General features: G+C 58.4%; 3 protein-coding genes across 3 annotated transcripts; 2 read left to right on the top strand and 1 right to left on the bottom strand.

Moving 5' to 3' along the window:
* Nucleotides 1–599: 599 nt before the first annotated feature.
* OVOL1 (ovo like transcriptional repressor 1) lies at nucleotides 600–9,784 on the bottom strand (the record flags this gene model as incomplete). Its single annotated transcript, XM_082845141.1, has 4 exons — nucleotides 600–895; nucleotides 1,068–1,257; nucleotides 2,918–3,135; nucleotides 9,685–9,784. The coding sequence occupies 4 exons, from the start codon at nucleotides 9,782–9,784 to the stop codon at nucleotides 600–602; spliced, it is 804 nt and encodes a 267-aa protein (XP_082701267.1).
* Nucleotides 9,785–18,564: 8,780 nt separating this feature from the next.
* On the top strand, nucleotides 18,565–21,818 carry AP5B1 (adaptor related protein complex 5 subunit beta 1; the record flags this gene model as incomplete). The annotated part of the gene is made up of 2 exons (XM_082845140.1): nucleotides 18,565–18,714; nucleotides 18,819–21,818. The coding sequence occupies 2 exons, from the start codon at nucleotides 18,565–18,567 to the stop codon at nucleotides 21,300–21,302; spliced, it is 2,634 nt and encodes an 877-aa protein (XP_082701266.1). The 3' UTR covers nucleotides 21,303–21,818.
* A 3,708-nt stretch (nucleotides 21,819–25,526) lies between these two features.
* Nucleotides 25,527–26,755, top strand: RNASEH2C (ribonuclease H2 subunit C). Its single transcript, XM_082844444.1, has 4 exons — nucleotides 25,527–25,712; nucleotides 25,902–26,098; nucleotides 26,179–26,298; nucleotides 26,631–26,755. The coding sequence occupies exons 1-4, from the start codon at nucleotides 25,541–25,543 to the stop codon at nucleotides 26,655–26,657; spliced, it is 516 nt and encodes a 171-aa protein (XP_082700570.1). The 5' UTR covers nucleotides 25,527–25,540; the 3' UTR covers nucleotides 26,658–26,755.
* Nucleotides 26,756–26,784: the final 29 nt, after the last annotated feature.

Raw genomic sequence — 26,784 nt, 5'->3', positions numbered from 1 at the left:
TGTAGTTGATTTCTTAAAAATGAGGTGATATATGGCAAGGCCTCCCGCGTGCGCGCACGTCCACGGCTGTGCACACGCGTGCATCTCCCTGTCGAAGAGCAGCGCCCTGCAGCGCCCCTGCAGCCCTGAGCGCGAGGAACATGGCCGGGCGGGCCGCCGCCAGCTCCTGCACGGCTGTTGTTTGCAGGGGTGCCCTCTGCCGGGGCGCCTGACTCTGCCGTCCACGGGGGACCAGCAGCCCCCCATCCCCCCGCTGCTCCAGAAGCAGAGGACAACAGGATCGCCCTCACGTATCTCCTCTGGGAAGGAAGTCCTGTCTCTGGACCCGAGCTGCTTCAAATCGAAGGCAGCCCTGGCCCGCCCCGCCCCGCCCCGCCCCACAGTTACACATGTCTGCCCGGGCTCAGAGCGGCCTCTGCCCCCCAAACACCGACGCAAATGCGAGCAGAGGTCAGCACCGGCCCGAGCGAGCATGCGTGCCCACGGGCTCCACGCCAGGTCACCGGCGCTCCGGCAGGAGGCCGCAGAGGGCGGGCTGGCCGGGCGGCAGGGAGGCGACCCTCGCCTTCTCGGGGCTGCCCAAGCCAGGGCACCACTGCTCAGAGGTGGTGACTGCTCTGCAGCAGGGAGGTGACGGTGTCCTGCAAGGCCACGGCCACCTTCTTGGAGGTCTTGCGCAGCAGCGGGCTGTCAGGGTGGCGCTCCTTCAGGTGCAGGACGTGGCCCTCCTGGCTCTCAGACGTGCAGCCGCACTCCTCGCACACGTACAGCTTGGCCCGCCGCTCCTTGTACGCGTACTTCTGCTGCACGCCGTGGATCTTCTTGAGATGAGACTCCAGAGAGCAGCGCTGCGTGAAGGCCTTGTCACACAGGCTGCATTTGTAGGGCCGCACGCCTGCGGGGAGGGCAGTGCCGGCGTCAGGGACCCGACTCCGCGGCAGAGGAGCGCCCGGAGGCCCGCCCGACTCCAGCTCCCCAGCGAACCGCGGAGGACGTCTGCCCAGAGCTCCCAGGCCCCCCAGGGCCCAGGACAGCAGCATGGCGGCCGCCGGGCGGGCTCCTCTTACCAGTGTGGGTGCGCACGTGCCTCTTCAGGTCAAAGGTGTCGTTGAAGCCCTTCCCGCAGTAGGTGCAGAGGTGCCTCTTGACGTCGTTGTGACACTTCATGTGGCGATTCAGCATGCGCTGGTACGTGAAGGCCTTCCGGCAGATGTGGCAGGTGAAGAGGTCTCCACTGGGAGTGTCCCCCAGAGTCACCTGTGGGCGAGGACGGGGTTTGTGATGGACACCCAGGAGTTGGGGCTGCAGGTGGCAGACTGCAAGGACACACACACCAGCCCCCAGCCACGTGAGGAGGGTGGTGCCCACCCCAGAGGCCACACCTCTGTGCCGCTGGCTTCCAGAGGTCTGGTGGTGGAGCTGGAAGGAAGGTCCGCCTCCTGTTGGGCTCCTGAGTCTCTGTGCAGGGCCGCCACCCAGCCCCTTCCTTACCATCTGTGGCCATCTCCCCACAGAAACAGCCCGATTCAGTAACTCTACCTGTTAGAAAGTCCTCCCTTCACTGAGCCCAAGTCTTTCTCTGTAGTTTCTGCCCTCTGTTCCCATTCTAAGCCTTAGGACAGGGAAGAGTGCCCACGACGCGGTCTCCGTGCAGCCTTCCCAGGCTGAGGCCACCGCTAGGAGCCTGGAGTCCCCTCGCAGGCCAGCCCCGCCCCTGGCCTTCCTTGAGCCTGACGTGGTCTGGTCTGAGTCCCTTTGCCACCCTGATGACTCTCTTGCTTATAAACATTTTTCATTTTCTTTGTAATTATGGAACAGCTGTTCAGAAGTGGAGACGTGGCCTCAACGCCCTACCTCTGTGAATGTTCAGAGGTTACTTGCGCTTTGTGGTGGCCTTGCCGCTGGCCACTCCTCCCAAGCTCCCTGGGCACCGGGCGCACCCCATCACCCCATGCCTTCGGGCACCGGGTAAATGCCTTGCTGCTAGCTAAGCAAGCCCTTTGGGGTCAGGACTCGCTCCTCTGGCACATCTGCTGTCCTGTGCCCCCTGCTCGCTCTCTCCACGCGCTCCCTAGCCACTGGGATTAAGGGGTGGGAGGAAGGGTCCTCGGGGATCAGGGGCACTGTGTCAGCTCCCCAGCCAACCGCCCAGCACATGTCTTGGCGATTCCCCTCTGGTTACAACATGTGGCCTCCGCAGTTAAGAGAGGAGGGAACAGCACTGCACGGCCAGTTTTCTTCAGTCTTTTGGCTCATAGGAAAGCTCCACGGGAGCCCTTCCTCTAGATGACTGCTTCCAGATCCCGGAGATTTCAGGAATGCAGGCCTAGCCAGAGACAGCCCTGCTGTTCGCACGCTGAAAAGCAGGGGCATTCCTGTGAGCTCCTTCCTGCCTCTGCTGCTGAGCAGGGGGCGCTCACCAGGCCCCGCCCCAGACGCAAGGCTCCGGGATGGAAGCACACACTTGGGCGAGGCGGAGACTGCCGCCGGGCACCTGCGCAGGGAGTCGACCACCGATCAGACTCCAGACCTCACTCTCAGGCGGCGGAGACGCAGGCCCAGGCCAGCTTGCAGAGCCAGGCTCACGCTTCCCCGCTTCTCCTAGGACTTCTGTGTAAAGAGGTGCCTCCCCTCAAGACCCGAAATGAAGCTAAACAACCCCCAGAGAGGACTCCAAAGGGTTAAGCGTCTTTGGAACCTCACTGCTTCTTCCCAGCGCAGGGCATTCTCACTTCCGACCCACTTCTCTTCTTTGCCACCCCCGTCCGTGCTCCAGTGAGGTTCACTTCTCTGCAGAAACCTAGACCCAGATCCAAGGCCAATCTCTGCTTAAGTCTCATTTGTGCCACGTCTCGTGGGCTGGACCCAGGAGGATACACGTGCCCCTGGCCGTTGGAGACAGCGTGAGGGTCAGTACCTTCATCTTGGTGCGCAGGAAGCCATGGCCCCTGCTCTGCGGGTCTGCCAGGCGGCTCGTGTCTTCCGAGGGCAGCTGGGCCACCACGCAGGGTCCTGGGGTCACACTATAGCTGGAGTCCCGAAGGCTCATGTCCAAAGCCAGGGGGCAAGAAGGGGGTTCGGCCACTGATGGCTCTGGCTCCCTGTAGGGCTGTGGTGGGCAGAAGCCTAGGCTGACTGGGAAGAGAAGAACAGCCAAGTGAGGGGCTTGGTGGAGAAAAGGGGATTGCGCGGGATTTCCGGAAGGTTCCCTGGCGGTTGGCTGGAACGTGGAGCCGCTGTCCCACCCCTTGCAGGCATGTGGCAGAGCAGGGCTGCCCCCAGCCCACTGCATGCCGCACCTCCCTCCCCCCACCCCATTAAGGTAATTACAGGTGACGCCAGCCAAGCTCCACGGCCCACAGGCCTGCCCGCTGAGTAATCTGTGTCTTAGCGGAACTGGGAGGACCAAAGCTGCCCTGCCAATTATTCTTCCCGAGCTGTCTGCCTGCCCCACCTGGGCCAGTCCCTCTGGATTCCAGGCCTCATCCACGCTCCTGCAGGGACAAAGGGCACCACTGGAGGCCCTGGACCCAGGGACTCATCCCTGCCCCAGAAGGGTCCCGGTGGTCTGCGCCACTCTGAGCCTCTCTTCCAGGCAGATTTAGCTGCTGGCCGTGGGGAACGGGTGGTCCTAACCCCTCTCTCCTTCCGGGTGGTCTGTCCCTGACGTTGCAGCTCATTGGGGCTCCAGGCTCCCCACTCCCGCTGGCCCAGCTTAGCAGGTGAGCAGGCCGGGTGGGGCAGGGCAGGGAGGAGGTCAGGGAGCAGCAGGTGGATGCAGCCTAACAGTCTCCTGGGCAGCCTGCCCGGGTGTTATGCAAGCCTCGCCCAGAGCAGGGACCGCTCACTTGCTTGGTCGCTGTGGCGCTTTGAGGGCTGGGCTCCCGCCCTTCGCACGGCAGCTGCAGTGATACCAGCAATACCGGCAGCCCTTTGACACGCTGCTCCCCACGGCAGACACCTCACGCTAAACAGGGCCGGAGAGGCTTGGCCCTCGTCCTGACTAGACAGGAGGGGAGCTCTCCCGAGTGACACAGAGGAGACAAGTCTCAAACCCCCAGAGCTGAGGCAAACAATCTAATGTTACGGTTTGGTCAGTATTTTTCTCCCAAAGAGGCTAAGCTAGGAACATTTTCCAAGCCCCAGAAGGAAAAATCAAGAGGGGCACAGGAAGGAAAGGGTGAGTGGGCTTCAGGGAGAGGGACTGAGCAGGTTGACTTAGGGTCTCAGAACCATGAAGGCGGCCCCTGCGCCTGCAGCCCCCAGCCGGTGAGACAGTGGACGGCCCCCAGCAGGATGCAGCGGGCAAGGCTGGAAGCAGAGAACACACCAATGGAGGAAGGGCGAATATGAAGGCACCCAAGTTTCGGGAGAGGCCCCCGCTCTCGCCCCCTTCAAACACAACAAAGTTCTGACGGGAAGAATGCGCCTGCCCGCCACCCAAACCCGTTCTGCTGGCACTGGCGCCGTCTGTCTGTCCGTCCGGGGACTCTAATGTGCCACCTCATTCCGGGAGTTGATTCACCAGCACCTGGCCCTGGCCTGGCCTCTCTCCAAGCCCTGGACGGCTGGGCGTCAGGCCGGAGCTCTCAGAGGCCCCCCCCCGCCCCCATCCTCCCACAGTGACGGCCGTCTGTGTACAGGGATGGGGGCTGCCAGAGGGTGGGCGTGTCAGAGTGTTGGCGGCTTCAATTTATGCCAGATTACCAGCTATTGGAGATCCTGGCTGAGAATTCAAAACTGGATGACAATTTCCATTTCTCAATCCAGGTAGAGACAAACAGGAACCTCTACCCTCTTCTGTCTTTCAGAATCAGAGAGCGAGATCAAGGCTCCCAAAACCTGGAGCCAGGCCTCAGAGCCTGCACGCGGAGCAGCAGAGGGAAGAGCGACAACAGGTGAGGGTTAGGCGGTCTGCGCTCAAACGAGTTGTCACCCTTGGCTCCCTGCCTCCACTAGAGTGGGGTCCACGGTGAGGGTTCTGAGGACCTAAGCAGGTTTAGGGGGGGAACTGTTTCGCAGGCCTGCCTCTCCCGTTCCGCAGAAGCCCTGAGATGACAGTGCTGGGGAACCGGGGACAGGGAGCGGGCCTGCCTGCTCTGCCCCTGTGCCGCTTTTCCCGAGCGAGGGGCAGGTGAGGCCGTCAGGGTGGGGACGGTTGCCTCATCCCACCAGCCCCGCCAAACCCGTCTTCCTGCCACCCCCGGAGCGTGGTCCTGCCGCCGCGCCTATCCCTGGGCGGCACCGAGCGACAGCGAGCAGAACTGGCTGGGCCCTGCTTGTGCTACTCTCTGTCCCCTAATTAGATGTTTCCGGCAAGGTGGCGGCCGCTGTGGCTACTCATTGCCCGCCCGCACCTGAGGAGTGTGGCAAGGCCCTCTCCCTACCCCCTCAGGGGCTGCACGGGTTCCCTTTCTGTCGGCTCAACATGCCTCCACCTGGATGACATTGTGGGCATTGGGCCCAGAGCAGCTTCCCACCCGAGGCCTTCAGCAAGTCCCCTCTCTCTTGGATTGAAAGCTCCTGGCCCAAATACCAGACAGGGTGCCAGGTCCTACCCTATCCAAGGCCTCAGGCCAGGGCTGGGCACGAGGCCTGGCCCTAGGCTCTCTGGGGAGAGCGGGTGAAGCAGACGTGAGGACACCTAGCCACGGGCTGGGGCTGCTGCCGACCTGGAAGCGGCAGGGGGGCGGCGGGGGAGCCCAGTGTGTCAGCACAGCCCAGGCTGGCGTTAGGCGGTCTTGCACCCTTATCGGGAAGGGCAGGGTCCCCTGTGCCCGTCTCCTCCGGCCCCCAGGTCAGCTAACAGGGGCCTGAAAGGGAGCCAGTGCCAGCCAACTGGCAGAGCTGGGTAGCCCTGGAAACACAACGGGCCCATCTCTCAGCCTGTCGTTTCCATTCTGTGAACGCCAAGTTCTTCTCTCAGGCAGGATCTTTCCCCACTTTCCCAAGCGTTCCTCATACCGCGTCCACAGTGAAGTTAACCAACCCCGTGCACCTCAGCCTCACACCTGGGTGGACGCTGCAACCGGCGGGGCCGTACTGAGTTTGCGTCCTTCCTTCCCTCCCTCCCGTGCAGCACGGGGCTGGCACCCCTGTGGGACGCCACACGATACTTGCTGAGCATGAAGAGAGTTAAAGAAGAAGCCTGACATCAACAATGGCCGTGCTTTGCTCCTGTCCTCCCTGTGCCCAGAGGACTCGGCCTCACCTGCTCTCTTTCTGGGACAAAGAGTCTGGCAGGATTCTGCCTCAGGTCACCCAAGCTAGGGACAAACAGCCTGGCAGCTTGGGTGACGGCACCCTGTGGGACAGCTAGGAGTCCCATCTAGCCCACCGCACCCATCCGTGGGCTGGCTGTCTACCCTCCCAGCCTTGCTGCCCCGGAGAGCTCGGCAGACGCGTCCCTCACTGCCAGCACTTCCCAAGAATCAGAATGATCACCGTCAGAGGCATAATCTCTCCCCAACTCCACTCCCTCGCACCCCTACATGTGTACTCTGGGGCCCAAAGCTGACTTTCTCAGCCTTCCTAACTCGGCCCAGAAAGAGCTGCCCAGGTGCCCACACTGCCTAGTCAGAGCCAGGCTGAGGATGCTCCAGTCCCGCGCACCTCAGCCTGGCTGCCCCCCTGGGGTAGGCATGCGCTGCTGAACTGGCAGAACGGACTGCAGACGCTCCGTCTGAAGTGGGGAGGTGGGGGGGGCGGTTTTGGTGGGGGGGTAGGGAAGAGGCCCCAGGATGCTCATGGCTGGAGCATGTCATTCAGCTTCCAGGCCTGGTCTGCCCTCCAGTGCCTTCCTGGCCTTTTGAGATTCCTCTCAGCAGGGGCCTGGAGAACCCCACTTCATCCCCGTTCCTCCCCGTTCCTGGAGCTTCCCCTTAGGTCCAGGAGATGGAATTTAGCCCCTGGGTACAGGGGCCTGGGTTCATCGTCAAGAAACCAGCATCAGTCCCTGCACTCCACAGTCAATAATGACACAACGAAGGAGAAATGCCAGGGGAGATGGAGGGCAGGGGCTTGAGGGCCAAACAGGTGGCAACTTAACCATGAACCCTTTCAGTGCTCCCGGCGTGAGTGGTGCCGTTGCCCACCCCTGCAGCCTTCCAGGTCCTGTGCCCACTTCTGGGCTTTTCCCTCAGCTTTGGGAGGAGAGTGAGGCCCAGGGGACTGAGGGTGGGAAATCTCTAGAATTGTGCCTCAGAGAAGAGGCTGGAGTGCTGGTCAGACTGGGGCCCTGGAGTCAGAGCTGCCAGGCCGGGGCCCAGGATCTTCAGTCAGTAAACACTTTCTTTCCAGGCATTCTTTGCTGCTCTAAGGGTCTCAGAGGGCCCTGGCAGGAAGGTCAGACCTCAAACGCTTCATTCCCCAGCCCTCCCGGTGCCTCTCCCAGTGGGACCGGATGGGGTCAATGCTTACTTGGTCACAACGTGCTGAGTCTGTGAGGTGGGGTGAAGGAAACGTGCCCAGCCGGCTCTTAGGGTCACGGTCGGCTGGTGATGGAATGGCCCAGTCAGGGGACAGGCCACCACAAAACACACTCCCCACCCTCTAGCCATCTGAGGCACCCGAGCGTGGCCCGAGAACATTCCCTTTCTCATTTCCAAAAACTGTGGGAAAACTCTCTAGTGGGCCACATGGCTTTGAGAGGCAAAAGTAAGCTCTCTGACTTCTACCGTTTGCTTGAGCCCACAGGACCCTCCCTGGCAAACCGCCACCTGCACCTCCAGGTTAGACCCCATCCTACATCCGGGAGGATCCTGCAGAGTGAGCGGCTCCCCTCACCTGGACAGCAGCGGCAGGTGGCACAGACCATCCTGTGCCCCTGATGGGACAGCCCCTGGGTGCAGGTCTCCCCCGCCACTCCCACTATGGCCACCAGAACTGTGCCGGGGAAAATCACTAGGATGCAAGGAAGTCAATGATTTGAACCAACGGAATTCCTTTGTCCTTTGTAAAAGTCAACACATGATCTGTTACTGATTGGGATGTGAAGTAAAACTAAAAATAACAGCACACTAGTCTCGAGCAAGGCTCCGCTCACCTCTAACACAGTCCAAGTTCGGTTTATCAGATCCCAAGGAGCAGCTAAGCAGCAAGTCAGACACAGGTGAGGGAGGAGGCAGGAGCAAGGAAGGGGGCTCGCGTCCCTCACCCCCTCACATGGCCCTTCTGGAGGTGGAACACCGATCACTAACTCCCCAGGGAACTTGGAGAAGCAAGAAACTATACACAGAATCCTGGGCCCACACCCTGATCCGCCTCCGGGTGTGGAGGCAGCGCACTTCCCTTTCTGTCTCAGTTTCCCCATTGGGGTCATCAGGACTACTGGCGCATTCTGACCTTTTAAGGAGGCTGTAGATAAGGGCCTAGGCACTTGAGATAAGGCTAAGCTGTGAAACACCCCACCAGCCCTGTAGGCCGTAGGATCCTGACGGTCGTCAGGCCACCACTACACCCACAGTCTCCAACAATTTATTCAGGACAGAAACCGAGGCAGGAGCCCTCACAGGGCCCCTCACCGCCCTTATTTCACCACTCTCCTACAGGGCCCAGGGCGATGCAGGGGGAACATGCAGATCAAAGGTCAAAGTCGGTTGGTTAATTACAACCTCTCCCCCGTTGGAGGCGCTGGGCAGAGTGTTCAGCGCATCCCGCGCCCCACCCCCAAGGCTTGGGGAAGGGGAGTTCCGAAGGAAACTGGCTCCCGACCAAAGATTCTGTTAGGGGTGGGGGAGAAGGCGCAGAAGAGGTCTCGGGGCTAACGTGGAAGATGCTCCTGGAGGAAGAAACAACTGGGGTTACTCATCCAAAGTTGACTCCCACGCTGTCAAGGCGTCTTCCGAAAATGAACTGGGTGCCCCAGCTTCCCCCGGGGCTGCTCCCTGGCTGTGGGGTGGGCTCCTTAAAACCCCTCTCAGCTCAGTGGTGTCCTCTGCAAGGTCGAAGGAGGCGCGTTTCTAACAGAGGTGAGAGCTGATCCCACCTTTGTCTTCAGGGCTAGTGGGGTGCAGCTCGGCGCCTTCCCCACAGTCTCGCGCTCCCCACGGCTCGGAGCTCCTGCCTGCCCGACCCTCACGGGGACCTTCTGGCAGCCAGTGTTGTGGGTGAGAGGGAGAGATCAATGAAGGTGGCTTCAACTCTGGGTCTTCTCTTACATTTACACAAATCTCAGCAGAAACTCCAGCTCGCTCCCTGCCCCCTGAAGTGGCACCGCTCCAGTGCCCTCCTCCCGCCTCATAAAAGTCCCGGCTTTCGGGATTTACTGCACGAGAGTGGAGGTTTGCCTGAGCGGTGACACACCCCGTTGCCTCCCCTGCGCCGCGGCTCGGACCGGTGGAGGGGAGAGCGGCACCGCGCGAGCCCGCGCGCCTCGGACAGGCCTGCCCCCCGCCCCTCCGGGGTCCTGGGAACGGCTGTCGCCCCCACCTGGCAGCCCCCGCGCCCACCCCCGCCCCCGCCTGGCCGCTCCTTCCGCCGGCCCTGCCCTCCCCTCCCCCCGCGCCCGGGGTCGGCCGCGCCGCGGGCTAACGGGGCAGCGGCCGCTTAAACATTAAATCGGGCGCCCCAGCTGCGCCGGCCGCCGGGCTCCGCGCCACTGCGCCCCGCACGCCGGCCGCTCGACGGGGCCCCGCCGCCGTCTCGGCGGCGCGGGGTTCGGGGCGCGCGGACTGGGCGCCTCACCTGGCACATAGATCTCTCCGCGCTCCTCGTCGGGGAGCTCGCTCCAGTTCCTCCTGCACGTGGAGACGCACGTCTTCTTCACTAGAAACGCACGAGGCATTTTCGAACCCTCCTCGCCGGGTACCGGCCGCTTCCGTAACTAGAGCCGGAGCCGTCCCACCTTTCCCTGGCCGGGCTGGAGGCGGACGGGGGTGGGGGGTGGGGGAGCAGGTCGGAGAAGAAGTCACCAAAGCGTCCCGCGTTGCGCCGGGAGGCCGTGCCCGGGACGGCGCGCGCCCGTTTCAACTCCACGGAGCTGTCGCCGTCCTCCGTCTGAACGAGGTCCCCTTCAGCCAGATGCACCGGGCGGCAGGGGAAGCGGCAGGTATGCTCCTCCCGGCGCGACTGGCCTCCCTCGCGTCCGCTAGGGAAGTCTTAAAGTGCGAGCAGGACGGACGGGTTCACGCTTTATTGGCTCGCAGCGGCGTGTGTTGGTGGCTGGGGCGGGGAGGGGGGGGGAGCTGATCTGAGCTAATTAGCTTGGAGTGGCCCGGGGAGCGACGGCGCATGCGTTGGGAAATAACGGTGACAACCCACCTATTTGTTACCTGTCGAACCGGTTTCTATTCCGCTGCCGGTGAGGTGGCCTCGCGGGCTGGGCGGGGTTGCCGGGAGGGGGCGGGCGCAGGGCCCCCAGCACACGGCTGCCCAGCCGGCCCAGCCGCTGCCCGCCGGGGACCTCCCAGCTGGAGTGCTAGCGTTCGCCAACCGGAGTTTCGGAGTTTCGAAGGGAGCAGAGGAGGGGAGGGAGGGGAAGGGGCAATGTTATTCGGCGCTCGCACGCTCTAAGGGCGATGAAGTGAAACTCGCCAGACTGGGCCCGGCCCGGCGCGCCCCGGGCGCCTGGGGAGGCGTGAAGCCGTCGGGCGGGACTGGGCGGCCCGGCCCACACTTGTTGAACCGGGCCCGGGCCCAGGCGGCCCCGGGTCCCAAACGCCTGGCTGAGCAATTCGTGGTTCAGCCCAGAGGGAGGTATTTGCTGGTCGCCGGCACCGTTCGGAAAGGCACGCGGGGCCGCAGGAACGCGCAGGCCGGTGGGCGGGCAGGCCGGGCCTCTCCGGGCCGTAATACAAAGCGGAGAGCCCGCCTTCTGGCCGGGCAAGTGTGGAAGGTTTCGTAGAGGAAAGGGCGTTTAAACCGTTCCGAGTCCACCGTGACCCCGAAAGACCCCAGCGCCTAGTCACTGGGGCTTACACCGCCGCCCCCCGCGCCCCCCGCGAGCCCTCATCTTTGTCCCAAATGGCCGGAGTTCAGGTGCAGCAAGACTGGAGGTGAGCCGAGGGCAGAGGACCAACTTACTTTGCCTGGCCGCAGCCACGGCAGTCAGGGAGCTCATGTCTTGGCCCCAGAGCCCAGCCCTGGCTGAGGCGCAGCCTGGGACCTCTCACTCCAGCCATTCATCACTCTCTGCCCAGTCCCAGGACCCGCCTCCTGGAGGGAGGCCCCATCCTCCTCAGAAGCTGCGGAGCACTTGGTGGCCTCCATGAGGCACAGTAACTGTGCCACTTCAGCCACTGGGCTTCTCTTACCAGCTGAACTAGTAAGGGCAGGCATGGGACCCCTTCCTCTTTTTAGCTCGCCCCCTTCCCCCGTGGAGTCCCTACTACACATACACCTTTCTCACATATTAAATGTTTGCTGGGACAGATTAGGAGGAAATGAATCTGATAAGTGAATTCACACAGTTCAAAAGTCAGGAGTCAGAAGGGAGCAGCCTGCTTATGGCGGACTTTGAGGCGTCTAGTGGAAGAAGGTAGTTTTTCAAGGGGGAGGCTTCCAGAGGCCCTTTACATGCCCCCACTGGACTTCTGTAGAGCGCTCCCTGGGTGGGTGGGGAAGGTGTGGACTTTGGGGGCAGATGGGCCTCCTTCTCTACTCCTTCCTGGAACCTGTGAGTCTGGCCAAGGGGCTTTCCTTTCCAGGCTGTATCCTCGTCTGTCACCTGAGAATCCCATCATCTACCTCTTGGGTCCATGGTGAGGATGGTGTGACCTCTGGCAGGGGCACTAATGTTTGCCCCCTTCCTCTTCCTTTCCCAGGCTCTGCTTCCCTTGTCAACCCTCCACTCTTACCCTGGACCCTTCTGTTCAGTTGACATTAAGCGAGCACCTGCTACTTGCTTGTCTTTTTTTTTTTTTTGCGGTACGCGGGCCTCTCACTGTTGTGGCCTCTCCCGTTGTGGAGCACAGGCTCCGGACACGCAGGCTCAGCAGCCATGGCTCACGGGCCCAGCCGCTCCGCGGCATGTGGGATCTTCCCGGACCGGGGCACGAACCCGTGTCCCCTGCATCGGCAGGCGGACTCTCAACCACTGCGCCACCAGGGAAGCCCCTTGCTTGTCTTTTGAATATATCCTGGGCAAATAAGTTTGACTAACACTGCCAGGGAGAGAGGTGAATTTAGTTCATTCACCCAACAAATATTTATTGAGCACTTTGGTTGTACCAGACCCTGACAGGGGCTGGGACACAGTAGGGGCTTCGTGGAAACTCTGATGAAGTTTCGTAGATGATGCTGGACATAGGCAGTCTTTCTCATCGGGGGAACAACTCAAATGTCTCCACTTGTGGAAAGAAAGTTACACAGTGTACAGATCGAGGCCCCAGGAGGGAGGGATATTCGTCCACGCTGTCCACTGCTGTATCTCCAGCATCTCCAGCTGTGCCTGGCACATAGTGGGTTGTCAATAAATATTTGCTGAATGAATGAATATCCTATGTTTCTTGACTCATGTGACCCATTCAGCCTTTTATGCTCCAAATTTGCTAGAGGCATAAATACAAAGCAAATTTCTTTCTTATGAGGAAAGCTATACTGCAAGTTCAGTGTGATAAAGGGCAACTAACTCTCAGAGATGGGGGCTGGGGCATGGAGAATGTGACTATCTAAAGGGCCAGTGACAAGCATGTCATCCAAGCACAGAAACCCAACGTTGCCACTTTTGTCCATTTGGAAACCAGAAATCCAGATTTATGTGTGAAATCTACCAATTTTTAATTAATTAATTAATTTATTTATTTATTGGCCACACTGCACAGCTTGCAGGATCTTAGTTCCCTGACCAGGCATCAAACCCAGGCCCTCAGCAGTGAAAGCGCAGAGTCCTAACCACTGGACCACCAGGGAATTCTCCGAAATCTACCAGTTTTTAAATGTTGACTTAGCTTTTTTTTTTTTTTTTTTTTTTTTTTTGCGGTACGCGGGCCTCTCACTGTTGCGGCCTCTCCCGTCGCGGAGCACAGGCTCCGGACGCGCAGACTCAGCGGCCATGGCTCACGGGCCCACGGGCCCAGCCGCTCCGCGGCATGTGGGATCCTCCCGGACCGGGTCACGAACCCGCATCCCCTGCATCGGCAGGCGGACTCTCAACCACTGCGCCACCAGGGAAGCCCGACTTAGCTTTTTTTAAAACATGGAATGAGTCAAATAAAATACATTCGTGTGACAGATTTGACCCGTGGGCTGCCAGTGTGTGGCCTGTGGTTCATGAACCAGACAATGTGTGTGAACTTGGGTAAACACTGAGCTGAACTGTGAGCTCCATGAGGGCAGGCACCTTCTGCTCTGTTCACGCAGTGCCAGTTCGATATCGTTCTCTCCCTCCTTAATTCAGTCAACAAATATTCATTGAACACCTACTCTATGCTAGCACTGGGTATCCTGTGATGCAAGGCAAACAAAGAATAAGGAAATGATTAGTGTGTTGCAGGACATTTAACTAGTGATGGGGTGGCGAGAGGGGCGCTGAGATCTGAATGAGAGGTAGGGGCCAGCTGTGCAGGGCAGGGAAGAGGCTGATCCGTAAATGGATCAGGCGGCCCCAAGGCCCCAGAGCAGGAGTGAGCAGCGCCCGTGTGTGTGTGTGTGTGTGTGTGTGTGTGTGTGTGTGTGTGTGTGATGAACCGAAAGGCGAGGGGGCTGGATCATGAGGGGATGGGAAGGTGTAGGAACTGACCCTGGAGAGGCAGGTCGGTCATGTCATGTGAGGCTCAGTGTGGTGGGAAGCCTTGGATCTGCTATGGGGAGAGGAGTGTGTCCCCAGAGGAGGGGTGCTGAGAGTGGCAGTAGGGAGACCAGTGAGGAGGCTACCGTCATAGTCCAAGAAGGAGGGGATGGTGGCCTGGGCCAGCTGCAGGCAGAGCCATGAGTGCTAATTCCAGGTGACATAGTAGCCATGCTGCTGGTACAGTGGACAGGGGTGTGAAGGAAGCAGAACCCTAGCAGGCAGGCAAGGCCCATGTCCCCTGAAGGCTGGTGGCTGGCAGCCGCCTTTAGAGCTCGGCTCCCATCCCAAGTAGCCCAGGGAGAGCTAGGGCAGGAGTCGGATGGAGAGGTTTTGGAACAACTCCTACCTGTTCTCAGAGAAGGCTTCTGGGGAGAGCCGGGATGAGGTTGGGTGGGGCAGGGGCTTAGAAGCATGGCGGCTCGGGGCAGAAAGGCTTTTGGGAGCTGTGCTGAGAGGACAAGCAGAACAGAGCACTGGACCTAGAGTCAGGCTGCCCCAGACTCTTAGTCTCCAGGGACTTGGGCTAAGCCCCGTCTGTACGGGGGGCTCTGAGTTCCAGCTCTGCTCCTCAGAGCTGTCAAGAGATGCTGTTGATTCACTTTTGCCCAGAAGGCTAGCAGCCCTTGAAAATGGACTCAGCCTTAAAGCAGGCCGACAGTGCCCCTGGCCACCGAGGCCTCTGCTTGGCTCAAATAGTGGCCTTTCCAGCTCTGTTTGACAGTAGCCCCGTGGAGGCTGCAAAGCCCCTGACAAACTGTGATGTGCTGTGGGTGACACTGACACCTCCATCTCTTGCTGAGTTCTGTCCTGTCAGCTCCCAAAGCATCTGGAATCTTCCCACACCTCCGTCTCCACGTTTACCACCCTGATCCTTCGCAACTGAATAAAGTCCTTGGGGCCCAGCGTGCTCTGGCCCCAGCTGGCCTGACCCCGTGCTTCTTCCTTCTCACTGATTGTGTGTGTGCCCGCCACACTGCTGGCCCTCTGTCCACTGAACTGGCCAAATCCTGTTCCCAGCTCACGCCTCTCCTCTGCTGCTCCCTCTGCCCGGAAGGCTTTTCCGCACTTGATGACTGGCGCTCTCGTTACTCAGGTTTCAGCCAGATGTGCCCTCTTCCAAGAGTCCTCTCTGACTGCCCTAGCTAAATCGTTGTCCCCCCAGTCACTTCTGTCCCATTACCCTATTTTCTTATTCTTTTTTGCAGCATCTCTCTTTTAAAAAAATATTTATTTATTTATTATTTATTTGGTTGCACTGGGTCTTAGTTGCAGCAGGCTGGCTCCTGAGTTGCTGCTCCAGGGCTCCTTAGTTGTGGCTTGTCTGCTCCTTAGTTGTGGCACGCGGGCTCCTTAGTTGTGGCATGCAAACTCTTCATTGTGGCATGCATGTGGGATCTAGTTCCCCAACCAGGGATCGAACCCGGACCCCTTGCATTGGGAACGCAGAGTCTTATCCACTGCGCCACCAGGGAAGTCCCTGCAGAATCTCTTATTCCATGAAATTTTGATTTGTCTTGTTTGTTCCTTTCTCCCCCAGTGTAAGTTCTGTACATAAGGGACCTCCTTTAACATCATTTTTAGTAGCTTTATTTAGATATAGTTCACATACCATAAAACTCACCCTTTTAAAGTGTACAGTTCAGTGTTCTGTTTTGGTTTGGTTTTTGGTTTTTTTGTTTTGGGCTGTGCTGTGCAGCTTGTGGGACCTTAGTTCCCTGACCAGGGATTGAACCTGCACCCTCAGCAGTGAAAACATGGAGACCTAACCACTGGACTGCCAGGGAATTCCCAATTCAGTGGTTTTTAGTATCTTCACAGAGCTGTGCAACCACCACCCCTGTCTTCCATAACATTTTCATCACCCCCAAAAGAAAGACCGTACCCGTTAGCAGTCACTCTCCATTCCTCCCAACCCCCGGCTCCTGGAACCCACTATTCTGCTCTCTATGGATTTGCATATTGATGTGTTCTTTTTAAAGCATCTCTGTATCCCCAGTGGCTAGTGCTGTGAGGATGGGTATCTCCCATTTTACAGATGAGAAAACTGAGACTCAGGAAACTGACTTTCCCTTTTTTCAGTGTGCCTAGTGTCTCCACAGAACTGGGATGCCCTGGGGAGGATGGAAACTCAGCAGAAAGAGAAGAAATGAGTTGTGGACATTGAGTGGGGAGTTCCCTGCTCAGCCACTTGCTGCAGCCCACACCTGGGCCCTCTCGGCTGGGAGGTCACTCTTGCGGGTGGGCTTGCTGACTGCAGATTCAGTGCTGGTGGTCTGAGTTCAATGTTATGCCTGGCCTGTGCCAGGGACAGTACCAGCACCACCCTCCCACAGGGGAGCAGACATCTGGGCAGGCAGGTGAAGGCTGAGGGTAGCTGTGTGAGTGGAGGGCCAAGTCAGGGATAGCAACGGGTTGTGGCCTGAAGCCCAGGCTCCACCTTTTAGGAGCTCTGTGACTGTGAGCAAGTGACTGCACCCCGCTGGGCCTCCCTTTCCTTCTCTGTGAATGGTACCCATCCTCAGGTACCTCAGGGTGCTGTAAGCCTCAGTGAATCCATGTGGATGCTCCCACCACAGCATCGAGAACTACACGTGGGTTCCCTCCCTCCAGACCCTGGGCCCCAAGGAGCAAAGGCTCAGAAAGGCTGGCGGCTGTCAGAGGCTGAACAGGGGCCGGAGCCAGCATTGTAGTTTCTGACCCTTTGAAGCCTGTCTCCTCAACTGTAAAAGGGGTTTAATAATCATTCCTCCCTCCCTGTAAGTGGTAAGGGCTGGGGATGTGCAGTTATCAGCACCCTCTGGGCCTCAGACAGGGAAACCAGACAGGCTCCTGTTACCTCCAAGCTGCCTTCCCTCCCAGGGCTGCTGTCATCCTGGCCTCTTTCATCCTAGATTTAATTAGCCAGGCAGCCCCACTCCACAGCCTTTCCGGCCGAAGTCATCACTCCCATTTTATAGGTGGGGAAACTGAGGCACCTAGAGGGAAGTAGTTTGGGATTGCCGCCTGTGAGTCAACTGTTGAGCCAGGGCCCAGAGGAGCTGGGACTGGGTTTTCCAGCTGGACTTGTCCCTTGGGGTGGATCCCTGTCTCCATCCCCTTGGCACCCTGGGCACACAGCCTCTTTTCCAGGTCTCTCTACCTCACCACTCCCTACCACCTCCCATTTGGAGGGCAGCAGGAGGGGGGGGGAGGGGCCTGCCAAGCCCGGGGAAAGGTGAGAAACTAGTTGGCAGCGATGGCATGGGGGCTCAGGCCTGTTTCATCTTCAGAGCGGGCTAATGAGAGCCAGAGGCGTTACTCAGATCGGCGGGCTGTGGGTGTGGGGTCTGGACGCCCGCGGTTCTGTACCCTGGAAATCTGCGATCAGTGGGGCGTCTGCAGCCTGGACCCTAGACCCAGGAGGGGCTGCTAGCTGAGCCCCAGGCCCAGCCCTCTGAGTGCCCCCAAACAGCCCTGCTCCATCCCTCTGGAAGTCAAGAGTGCTGGGCTCGGGCACTGCAGACCCCAGATCTCCTGCGGCGGCAAGGCCTCAGTTTCCCGGTCCGTGCTAAGCGTGCTGTGAGCCCCGTGACCGGACAGACCCTGCCAGTCCTCACGTCTGCATCCCGTTGTTTTCCGGCTTCATGGCAGCTTGCGACTTGGCCCCGCCAGCTTTACCCTGGTCTGGCTGCCGCGACCCTAGCCGACCGTCGGCGCGGCCTCCGCCAAAGGTCAGCAGCTTCCGCCTGCCCCGACCCCGGCGCCGGCTCAGCGCCCCCAAGCCGAGCGGGTGGGGAACCGGGGCCGGCGTCGGGGAAGCGAAGCCAAGCCCTGCGGCGCCCGCCCGACCGGTTTAGCCGGGCCCACGGCGCGCAGTTCCTGCGGGCGCCCGGGGACCGCACCTTGTACACCCCCCAGCGGCCACAAGGGGAGCCCCAAGGACTCCAATCCGCGTCACCCCCAGGGGCCGCGGGCGGCTGGCGCAGGGTGCGCCGCGCCCGGGCGCCGGCGCGGGGCGCGCTGGTTGCCATCCTCAGCAGTCTGGCAGGCGCGGGCGGGGCCCGGGCCGCTGTCCGCCGGAGCGCCCTGAGATTGCAGTCCGCACGCAGTGGGGACCCTGGCATCCGGGAGCCCAGGCCCACCCAACTCCACCGCCTCCGCCTGGGCCTGCGGCGGTTCCGGGAAAGGGGGGCCTAAGCACAGCGGGACAGTTAGCCCCAGCGAAACCAACAGGTCTTCACCTGCCAGCAGGGAGGGCGGGGGGGCGGCGGCCCGGAGGGCGGGGGAGGCGGTGGCCCCGTTACGGCCCCGCCCCCGAGAGGACCCGCCTCAGTTCGGCCGCCCACGCGCCGCGCGCCGCGCGCCCCGCCCCACCCCGCCCAGCGCCGCCAGCCCGGAAGTAGCCGGCCGGCCAGATCGCCAGCGGCCGCTGGGTCAGGCAGGGTGAGAGCGGTCAACCCGTTACCGCGGGCGCCGGGGCGGTGCTGTGGCTTCGGTACCGGCTGCAGGCAGGCGGCCTAATGAGCTCTCGGCACGCACCCCTGCGCTAGCTGCCTGCCCGGCACCCCCGCCCCTGCTCGCCAGCCCTCCTCACCCCGGGGACCCTGGCGGCCCGCCCTAGCGTCACCCCCGAAACCTCTGGATTTCATCTCGGGACCCGGATGCGGGGTCCCCGCTGGCCTCTGCGCGTGGCCGAGGGCGGTTGGGATCTGCTGGGCGGCCCTGGGGTGACAGTGGCCCCTTCGGTGTTGGCGCAGGGGCTCGCGCGCCCTCTGGCGGCCGTGGGGCCCCGCGCGTCTCCAGGCCGCACGTCTGATCCTCCCTCGCTCTTCTGCAGGGACTTGGCGTGCCTGACCATGGGACCCACGAGCCGGGAAACCTGGGCCCAGCGCCTGGGCACCTTCCGGGCCAGCCCGTCCGCCTTCATGGCAGGTCCTGAGGGTGAGGATCTGGGTCGTAACCTGCTGAGCGACCTGAGGAGTGAGAAGCTGAGCGAGCCAACTAAGGTAGGCCCTGCGCGTGACCTGTGTCCTGGCCCACGTGGTCCCTTCAGCCTGCCGTGCCGTGAACCTCAGCTTCGTGATTCCCACCCAGAATCCCCTATCCCCAGGTTTCCTTGCTGGCTCTGAGCTTGGAGTACCCAGCGCAGCTGTGGCCGGACGCTCCTGCGGCCGAAGTAGCCGCCACCTCCTTGTTGGATACCCTGGTCCTTCTACCCCCGCGGCCCTCGGCTCTGCGGCGGCCCCTTCTGCTGGCGGCCACCACAGCCTTGGCGGCAGGAGGTGCGTTGGGCCCCACCTCGAGAGCCTCCCGCCGGCTCTTGCCCCTGCTGCTGGGCTTGGCCTCGGGCCGCGATTTGGGGAGAAGCTTCGGTCCTGCCTCGGAACAGCGCCCCCTGCAGGCCACAGCGTGGGAGTGCCTGCGGGAGCTGGAGAGCTGCAAGCCTGGGCTGCTGGGGGGCTGTCTGGGGCTGCTTCGGGGCCTGCTGGGGCAGGAGGCCGCTGTACAGCCACTCAGCCTGCTGCTGGCACTTGCCCTGCGAAACGCCTTGGTGATACAGGCCAGGGCCAGGTCTGGCCTGCAGGGCCTGCTCGTGGCTGGGGGCTGTCCCACCGAGGGTGGTCCCTGGAACTGGATGCTAGCTGAGGAGGGTGATGCCCACCTTCAGCCCCAGGCACCCAGTTGGCCAGCAGCTGAGGAGGGGGAGTGTTGCCTTGCCACGCTGGAGCTCAGTCCTGAGGAGGCCCGGGAGCTGCGGGCTGCCGTGGCCCAGCTTCTGGACATCTCCTACCTGCTCACTCCTGTGGCCCAGGCCCAGCTTCTGTGGCTGCTGGGCTGGGCCCTGCGGGGTCTTCGGGGACAGCCACCAGTGCTCTTCAAGCCACAGCTGGTACGGCTGCTGGGCACAGCACAGCTGACGCTGCTGCACGCCGTCCTGGCTCTAAAGGCGGCCTTTGGTGAGGCACTGTTCACAGCCCAGGATGAGGCCTTGCTGCTTCGCCGGCTCACCTTGGCTGCCCAGCACCCGGCCCTGCCCCTGCCCGCCCATCTCTTCTACCTGCACTGCCTCTTGAACTTCCCTGAGAACTGGCCGCTGGGCCCCGCAGGCGAGGAGGCTGCCCCGCTATTGCTGGGGTTCCAGCTATGCCGTGGCCTCCTGCCCAGTCTCCTGCATGACCCGATGGCCCTGCTGGCCCGCCTGCATCTGCTGTGCCTCCTCTGTGTGGAAGACGAAGAAAAGGAGGAAAAGGGCCAGGATCAGAGCCCCCGGCAGTACCTGGAGGAGCTACTGGCTGGCCTGCGGCAGAGGGCAGCCCTGGATGGTGGCCCCCGGGCCTTAGCCACTCTCTGCTTCCAGGCCTCCTACCTCGTTGCTCGCTGCCTGGCCGGGCAACCTGTGGTGCTGACACCCTTGACCCATGGACTGGCCCAGCTGTACCGAGCCCGGCCTGCACTGGCTCCCCATTTCGTGGATCTCTTGGATCGGGTGGGCCCTGAGCTGGGGGAACCCTTAAAGGTGGTCTTGCGGCAGGAGGTGGTGTCCAGGCCAGGCAGGGATGAGGCCCTTCGTTGGCACCTGCAGATGCTGGCAAGGGTGGCAGATGGGGATGCCCAGAGTGCCACCCTTGGCTTCCTGCAGGCTGCAGCTGCTCGCTGCACGGACTGGGGCCTCCTGCAGGCCCTCCTGCAGGTCTGCCGGGCCCTGCTGCGGGCAGGTGTTGGAGGAGGCCTGGCGGACTTGCTGCAGGCCCTGGCCAGGCAGCTGGAGGACCCTGATGGGCGGGACCACGCGCGCCTCTACTACATCCTCCTGGCCCACCTGGAAGAGCCCAAGCTGGGGGTGGCCCTGGGCCCCTCGCTTGCCGCACCTGCACTGGCCTCTTCACTGGTGGCCGAGAACCAGGGCTTTGCTGCAGCGCTGATGGTGCAGGAGGCCCCGGCCCCGATTCGGCTAAGCATGGGTCCCCACAGAGCCAAGGGCCCGGTCCCAGTGCTGCAGCTCCAGGTGGAGGTGCTGGAGCAGGTGTATTCTCTGGAACTGCGCTTCCGTGTGGAAAGACAGCTCTATGCACCCTTGGGGGCTGTGCATGTGCCGTGCCTGTGCCCCGGCCGCCCCACCCGCCCTCTGCTGCTGCCTCTGCAGCCCCGACGCCCGGCTCCCGCGAGGCTGGCTGTGCGCGCCCTGTACACCACACCCAGCGGCCTCACCTGCCATGCTCACCTGCCACCCCTGCTTGTGAACTTCGCTGACCTCTTTCTGCCTTTCCCCCAGCCCCCCGAGGGGGCCAAGCTGGGCTTCTTCGAGGAGCTCTGGGACTCCTGCCTGCCAAAGGGCACCGAGAGTCGCTTGTGGTGCCCTCTAGGGCCACATGGGCTGGAGGCCTTGGTGTCCCGCCACCTGGAGCCCTTTGTGGTGGTGGCCCAACCCCCGACCAGCTACCTTATAGCCATCCGTCTGCCCCCAGACTCGCGGTTGCTGCTGCGGCTGGAAGCAGCCCAGGCAGACGGAGTGCCTGTGGCCCTGCGGACTGATGACTGGGCCGTGCTGCCTCTGGTGGGGGACTACCTCCGGGGGCTGTCAGCGGCTGGCTGAGCCCCAGGGCTGGCACAGGTAGGAGCAGGACTGCGGCCTTTGCAGGCTCTTGCCCAAGAAGTGCTGCTGAGAGCCAGGATACAGCCCCGTAGCTCCTTTCTATAAAAACAAAACAAAACAAAACAAAAAGCCCCCTATATTTGCTAAGAATTCTCACTGGTTTGTTTTCTTTTGGGCCCTGGTTGGGGGAAGGCACAGTGGGATGGGGGTCAGAGGCTCCAGGAAAGCTTCCAAGCTAGGAACCCGCAGACTGCAGGGCATGAAAGTTCCTTCCTGCCCGGCTATACTAGGATTCTCTAGAATCCCTGCCCAAGAGGCAGGAGAAAAAATATCCACATCTTTGCCTCCCAGAGAGGGAAAAGCCTTGCTCAAAGCCACCCAGCAATTTAGGAATGAGAGTGAAGCTGGACTTGGGCCTCCTGACCTGTGAGCCAGTGCTTTTCAACTCCAGAGGTTTGCAGGGTCTCTGCACAGGGAGCTCAGGCTAGATAGGACGAGGGACCAATGGGCAGAAACAGAGGAGGCTGCAGTGGCCTGGTGGCCCCTTCCTCTAGAGCCCGTGAGCCACAACTACCGAGCCCACGTGCCACAACTGCTGAAGCCTGCGTTCTGCAACAAGAGAAGCCACCGCGATGAGAAACCCACACACCACAATGAAGAGTAGCCCCCACTCATCGCAACTAGAGAAAGCCCGCGCAGCAACAAAGACCCAACGCAGCCAATAAATAAATAAAGAACATTACTCATTAAAAAAAAAAAGATTATAGAATATTGTATCCAACAAGAGAAGAATACATGTTCTCAAGTGCACATGGAACATCCACTGCGACAGACCACATTTTGGGCCATAAAACACACCTTAACAAATTTAAAAGAACAGGAGTCTGCTTTTGGACCACAATGGAATTAAAGTAGAAATCATGACAGAATGACAGCTGGAAAATTCCCAAATATTTGGAGATTAAGCAACATACTTCTGTATAACACATGGGTCAAAGAAGCCCCATGGGAAATTTTAAAATATCCTGAACTAAATGCAAATGAAAATACAACTTGTCAAAATCTGTGTGATTCAGTGAAAGCAATACTTGGAGTGAGGTTTGTGGCATTAAATGAATATATTAGAAAAGAAGAAAGATATAAAAATCAATAATCTAACCTTTTACTTTAGGTTACTAGAGAAAGAAGAGTAATATGAGCCTACAGCAAGTAGAGGAAGATAAATAAAAATTAAAGCAGAAATCAGTGAAATCGAAAGGAGGAATTCAGAGAAAATCGACGAAACCAAAAGCTGGTTCTATGAAAATATCAGTAAAATTGATAAGCCTCTAGCTAGGCTAACTAAGAAAAAAAGAGAGAGCACAAATTATTAATACCAGAAATAAAAGAGGGGTCATCACTACTGAGCCCATGGACGTTAAAGGGATAATAAATATTATGAACAATTCTATGCCCACAATCTGATAACTTAAATGAAATGGACCAATTCCTTGAACGACACAAAGTAACAAAACTTACACGAAGGAAAATAGATAATCTGAATAGAGCTATATCTCGAGGAAGTGAATCAATAATTAATAGTTATAATGGTTAATACTGTATATTGTTAACATAATAATAGATATGTGAGGTGACACATATATCAAATCATCATGATGTACACTTTAAATATCTTAACAATTTTATTTGTCAGTTATACCTCAGTAAAGCTGAAAAAAAAATTTCTTAAAATGAACAAAAAAAAAAAAAAAAAATGAACAACAACAAAAATTAGTGAAAATCTCCTAAAAAAAAAAAAAAAAAAAGCATCAGGCCGAGATGGTTCCCTGGTGAATTCTTCTTGTGAAAAAACATTTCAGAAAGAATAACAATTCCTTACAATCTCTTCCAGAAAATAGAAGCAGAGGGAACACTTCCTAATTCATTCTATGAGACCAGCATTATCCTAATACCAACACCAGATAAAGACATCACGAGAAAGGAAACTACAGATCAATATCACTCATGAACATAGGTGCAAAAATCCTCCACAAAAAAATATTAGGAAATTGAATTCAATATACATAAATGTATGCTAACACTTTAAAAGAGTAAACAATGGAAAGATGAACTAAAATATTTAAAAGATCACATAGGGCAGGAGAGAACTGTTTGCAAGGAACAGGAATAGACACTAGGTTTCTCTAAATCTTACTTTGTAGTTTGATTTTGGAAATGTAAATAATCACATAAAGTAAAAGTAAATCTTTTAGGGCTTCCCTGGTGGCGCAGTGGTTGAGAGTCTGCCTGCCAGTTCAGGGGACACAGGTTCAAGCCCTGGTCTGGGAGGATCCCACATGCCGCGGAGCAACTGGGCCCGTGAGCCACAATTACTGAGCCTGCGCGTCTGGAGCCTGTGCTCCGCAACAAGAGAGGCCGCGATAGTGAGAGGCCCGCGTACCGCGATGCAGTGTGGCCCCCGTTCATCGCAACTATAGAAAGCCCTCGCACAGAAACGAAGACCCAGTACAGCCATAAATAAGAATCAATAGATTTCCTGAAAACTATGGCCTACAGGCCAAATCCAGTCCACTTTTTTTTTCAGCCCACTGTGTTTTTGCAAATAAAGTTATATTGGAACACAGCCATGCTTATTTATTTACATATTGTCTATGTTTTTTGTTTGTTTGTTTGTTTGTTTGTTTTTTGCGGTATGCGGGCCTCTCACTGTTGTGGCCTCTCCCGCTGCGGAGCACAGGCTCCGGACACACAGGCTCGGCGGCCATGGCTCACGGGCCCAGCCACTCCGCGGCATGTGGGATCTTCCCGGACCGGGGCACGAACCCGTGTCCCCTGGCATCGGCAGGCAGACTCTAAACCACTGTGCCACCAGGGAAGCCCTCTATGGCTACAATGACAAAGCTGAGTACTTGTGTCAGAGAACAAATGTGAGGTTCACCAACCTCTGCTATAGATAAATAATCAGAATGTAAAAGGAAAAAAAGAGAAAAAGGATCTTGTTTGTAATAGAAACAATATAAGCTATCTAGGAATAAACTTTAAAATATGTATAAAAGAAGAAAACCTCACAACCGTACGGATAAGACATAAAAGGAGACATAAATAAATGGTATTATGTATCTTATGCTTGGTAGAAAATGAAAGCAAAATTCTATTCAATCTGTCAATACCCTCCAGCCAAAGACCACCAGGCACACATCTGTAGTTATTAGTTTTGCAGTGTGGGGTATCTCAGTAAGAAGGGATTAGGAAGGATTTCTAGGATTTGGGCTTGTGTTGGGGATATGAGGGAGGGTTTAAAGAAGTAGGACTTTTCTCTGGATTGGATGCTGTCAGCAAGTGGGAGTATTTCTGTGATGGGATATGTTAACAGATCTTAACTATACGGAGGCTAAAGCTGCAATTGGTAAAGTAGCAACAGAAACTTATATTATCCAAGATAGAGGGATTTTCATTATTTCTGTGTGTTGGACAATATTTGTGTCTTTGTCAGTGTTCACATGATTACAGAATGATCTTATTTTTGTTTTGATCCTTCACATCACAGAGTGACCTTGTCTGATGTCTATGTTCTGTGAAATTGTTCATGTTCAACAGAACACCAAGGCCAGCTCCTGGATGTCCGAGGATGCTTTTCTCTTTCTCAAATCTATAAATTAAATGCAATTTTAATGTTAATTACCAGTTATGTATGGGTTCGTTTTATGAGAGTACTTCCCAAAATCTATTTAAGTTGGGTATCAGGACAAATAAACATTAAAGAAGAGTTAAGAAGTCAAAAGGGAAAGAGTACTGCGAAAACTAGACATGAAACGAAAAGGCTTATATATTTGACTACAAAAAATAAAAGTCTTCTCTGTAATAAAAATGACCAATACAGAAGTTTGTAAGACAAACTCGGGTAAAGTATCTTCAACACATTTGAGGAAGGGTTGATATCCCTAGTTAAACACACACACACAAACAAGACAAAACAAAACACTCTCTACCAGTCAATACATAAAAAGTGAACTCTTAGGGATCGTGTTGATTTTTTACAATAAAAATATACTATTGGAAAAAAATTTTCAAGAAAAAAATCTGGGGCTCGAACACAGGCGGTATTGCAGAGGAGCGTCAGAGAAGCCTACGCTTCCCAGGAGGCTCTGCGCTGACTGCCCCAGGCCTCCCGACAGGCTCCGCGCGGTTTACGCGCCAGCTTTGGCCTTAGCCTGCGAGCAACGGGGTCGCGACGGACAATGGAAAGCAGCGACGGGGAAGCCGTCGACAAGCGCCGCGTTCACCTGCGCCCTGTTACGCTGCGCGATCCCGCCCCCATCTTGCTGCACCTTCTGCCCTGCGAGGTTCTGGTTAACCGGCCCGCCCCCGTGGGGCTCTTCTTCACCCCGGCCATCCGCCAGGGTCCCGACGGTGAGCGCTCTCGGCTGGACTACGGCTCCCGGCAGCCCCCGCGCCGGCGCCGCGCTCTCCTCCGCGAGGAGCGGCGCGAGGGCTCCCGGGGATCGTGGTCCACCGAAGGTGGCGGGAGGGCGGCTACCGGGCTTGCTCCGGTAGGCCTGGATCAGACCCTCACTGGGGCCCTTCGCCTGCCTCCTCCAGGACTGGAAGTGTCGTTCCGGGGCCGCAGTCTACGCGGCGAGGAGGTGGTGGTGCCGCCCGGCCTCGTGGGATATGTGATGACAGAAGAGAAGGGAGAGGTGTTGCTGGGGAAGCAGGACTTCTCGGAGGGTTTGGAGGATGACGAGCAAGATGAGCGGGAACTGGTGGAGCCCCCGGAGGCGCTGGAGCGCGACTTCGTGAGCACGGGGGTATAGGGTTGCAAGGGAGCAAGGGTGGGAGCGGCGGCCTCGATGCTGAGCCGGGGCCCCTTCCCCAGGACCGCTTTATTGGAGCCACAGCCAGTTTCAGCAGCTTCACCCTGTGGGGCCTGGAGACTATCCCCGGTCCCGATGCCAAAGTGCGTGGGGCCCTGACCTGGCCCAGCCTCGCTGCAGCGGTGAGTACATGGATGGGCCCCCTCCCTCCCAGACCCCATCCAACCCCCCACCCCCCACCCCCCCGCCCCTTCAAGGTGATTTCCTAAGTTGTCCAGAATCTTGTCCCTGAGTGAATCTGGGGGCTTCGGGGCTGGGGACAACAATGGGGCAGATGGAACCTGGGTCTGACTGGAGGATTAGACTGGGTAGGGGCAGCATGGCTTCCCCACCACTCTTCTCTGGCCTTCTAGAAGGGCTATGATTTTGAGCAGCTGGGTCTCTCCCCTGAGGATCTGGGCCACCCAGCCACTATACTGCAGAAATCCAATAGTAGAGGTGATTCCTGTTGCAGATTCACGCACAGGTACCCGAGGACTGAGAACCAGAGCTTGAAACTGAAAGCCACCGATCCCTTCACCCCAGTAAACCCTTCTTCACTTTGGAGCCTGATTCCATCACCCCAATAAAGGAGCTCTTCACAGAACACCTGTAAGTTCACCAGCACC

Source organism: Leucopleurus acutus (assembly GCF_964270905.1).
Source record: "Leucopleurus acutus genome assembly, chromosome: 8".
Taxonomy (NCBI): domain Eukaryota; kingdom Metazoa; phylum Chordata; class Mammalia; order Artiodactyla; family Delphinidae; genus Leucopleurus; species Leucopleurus acutus.
This window is presented reverse-complemented; position numbering and strand designations above follow the sequence as displayed.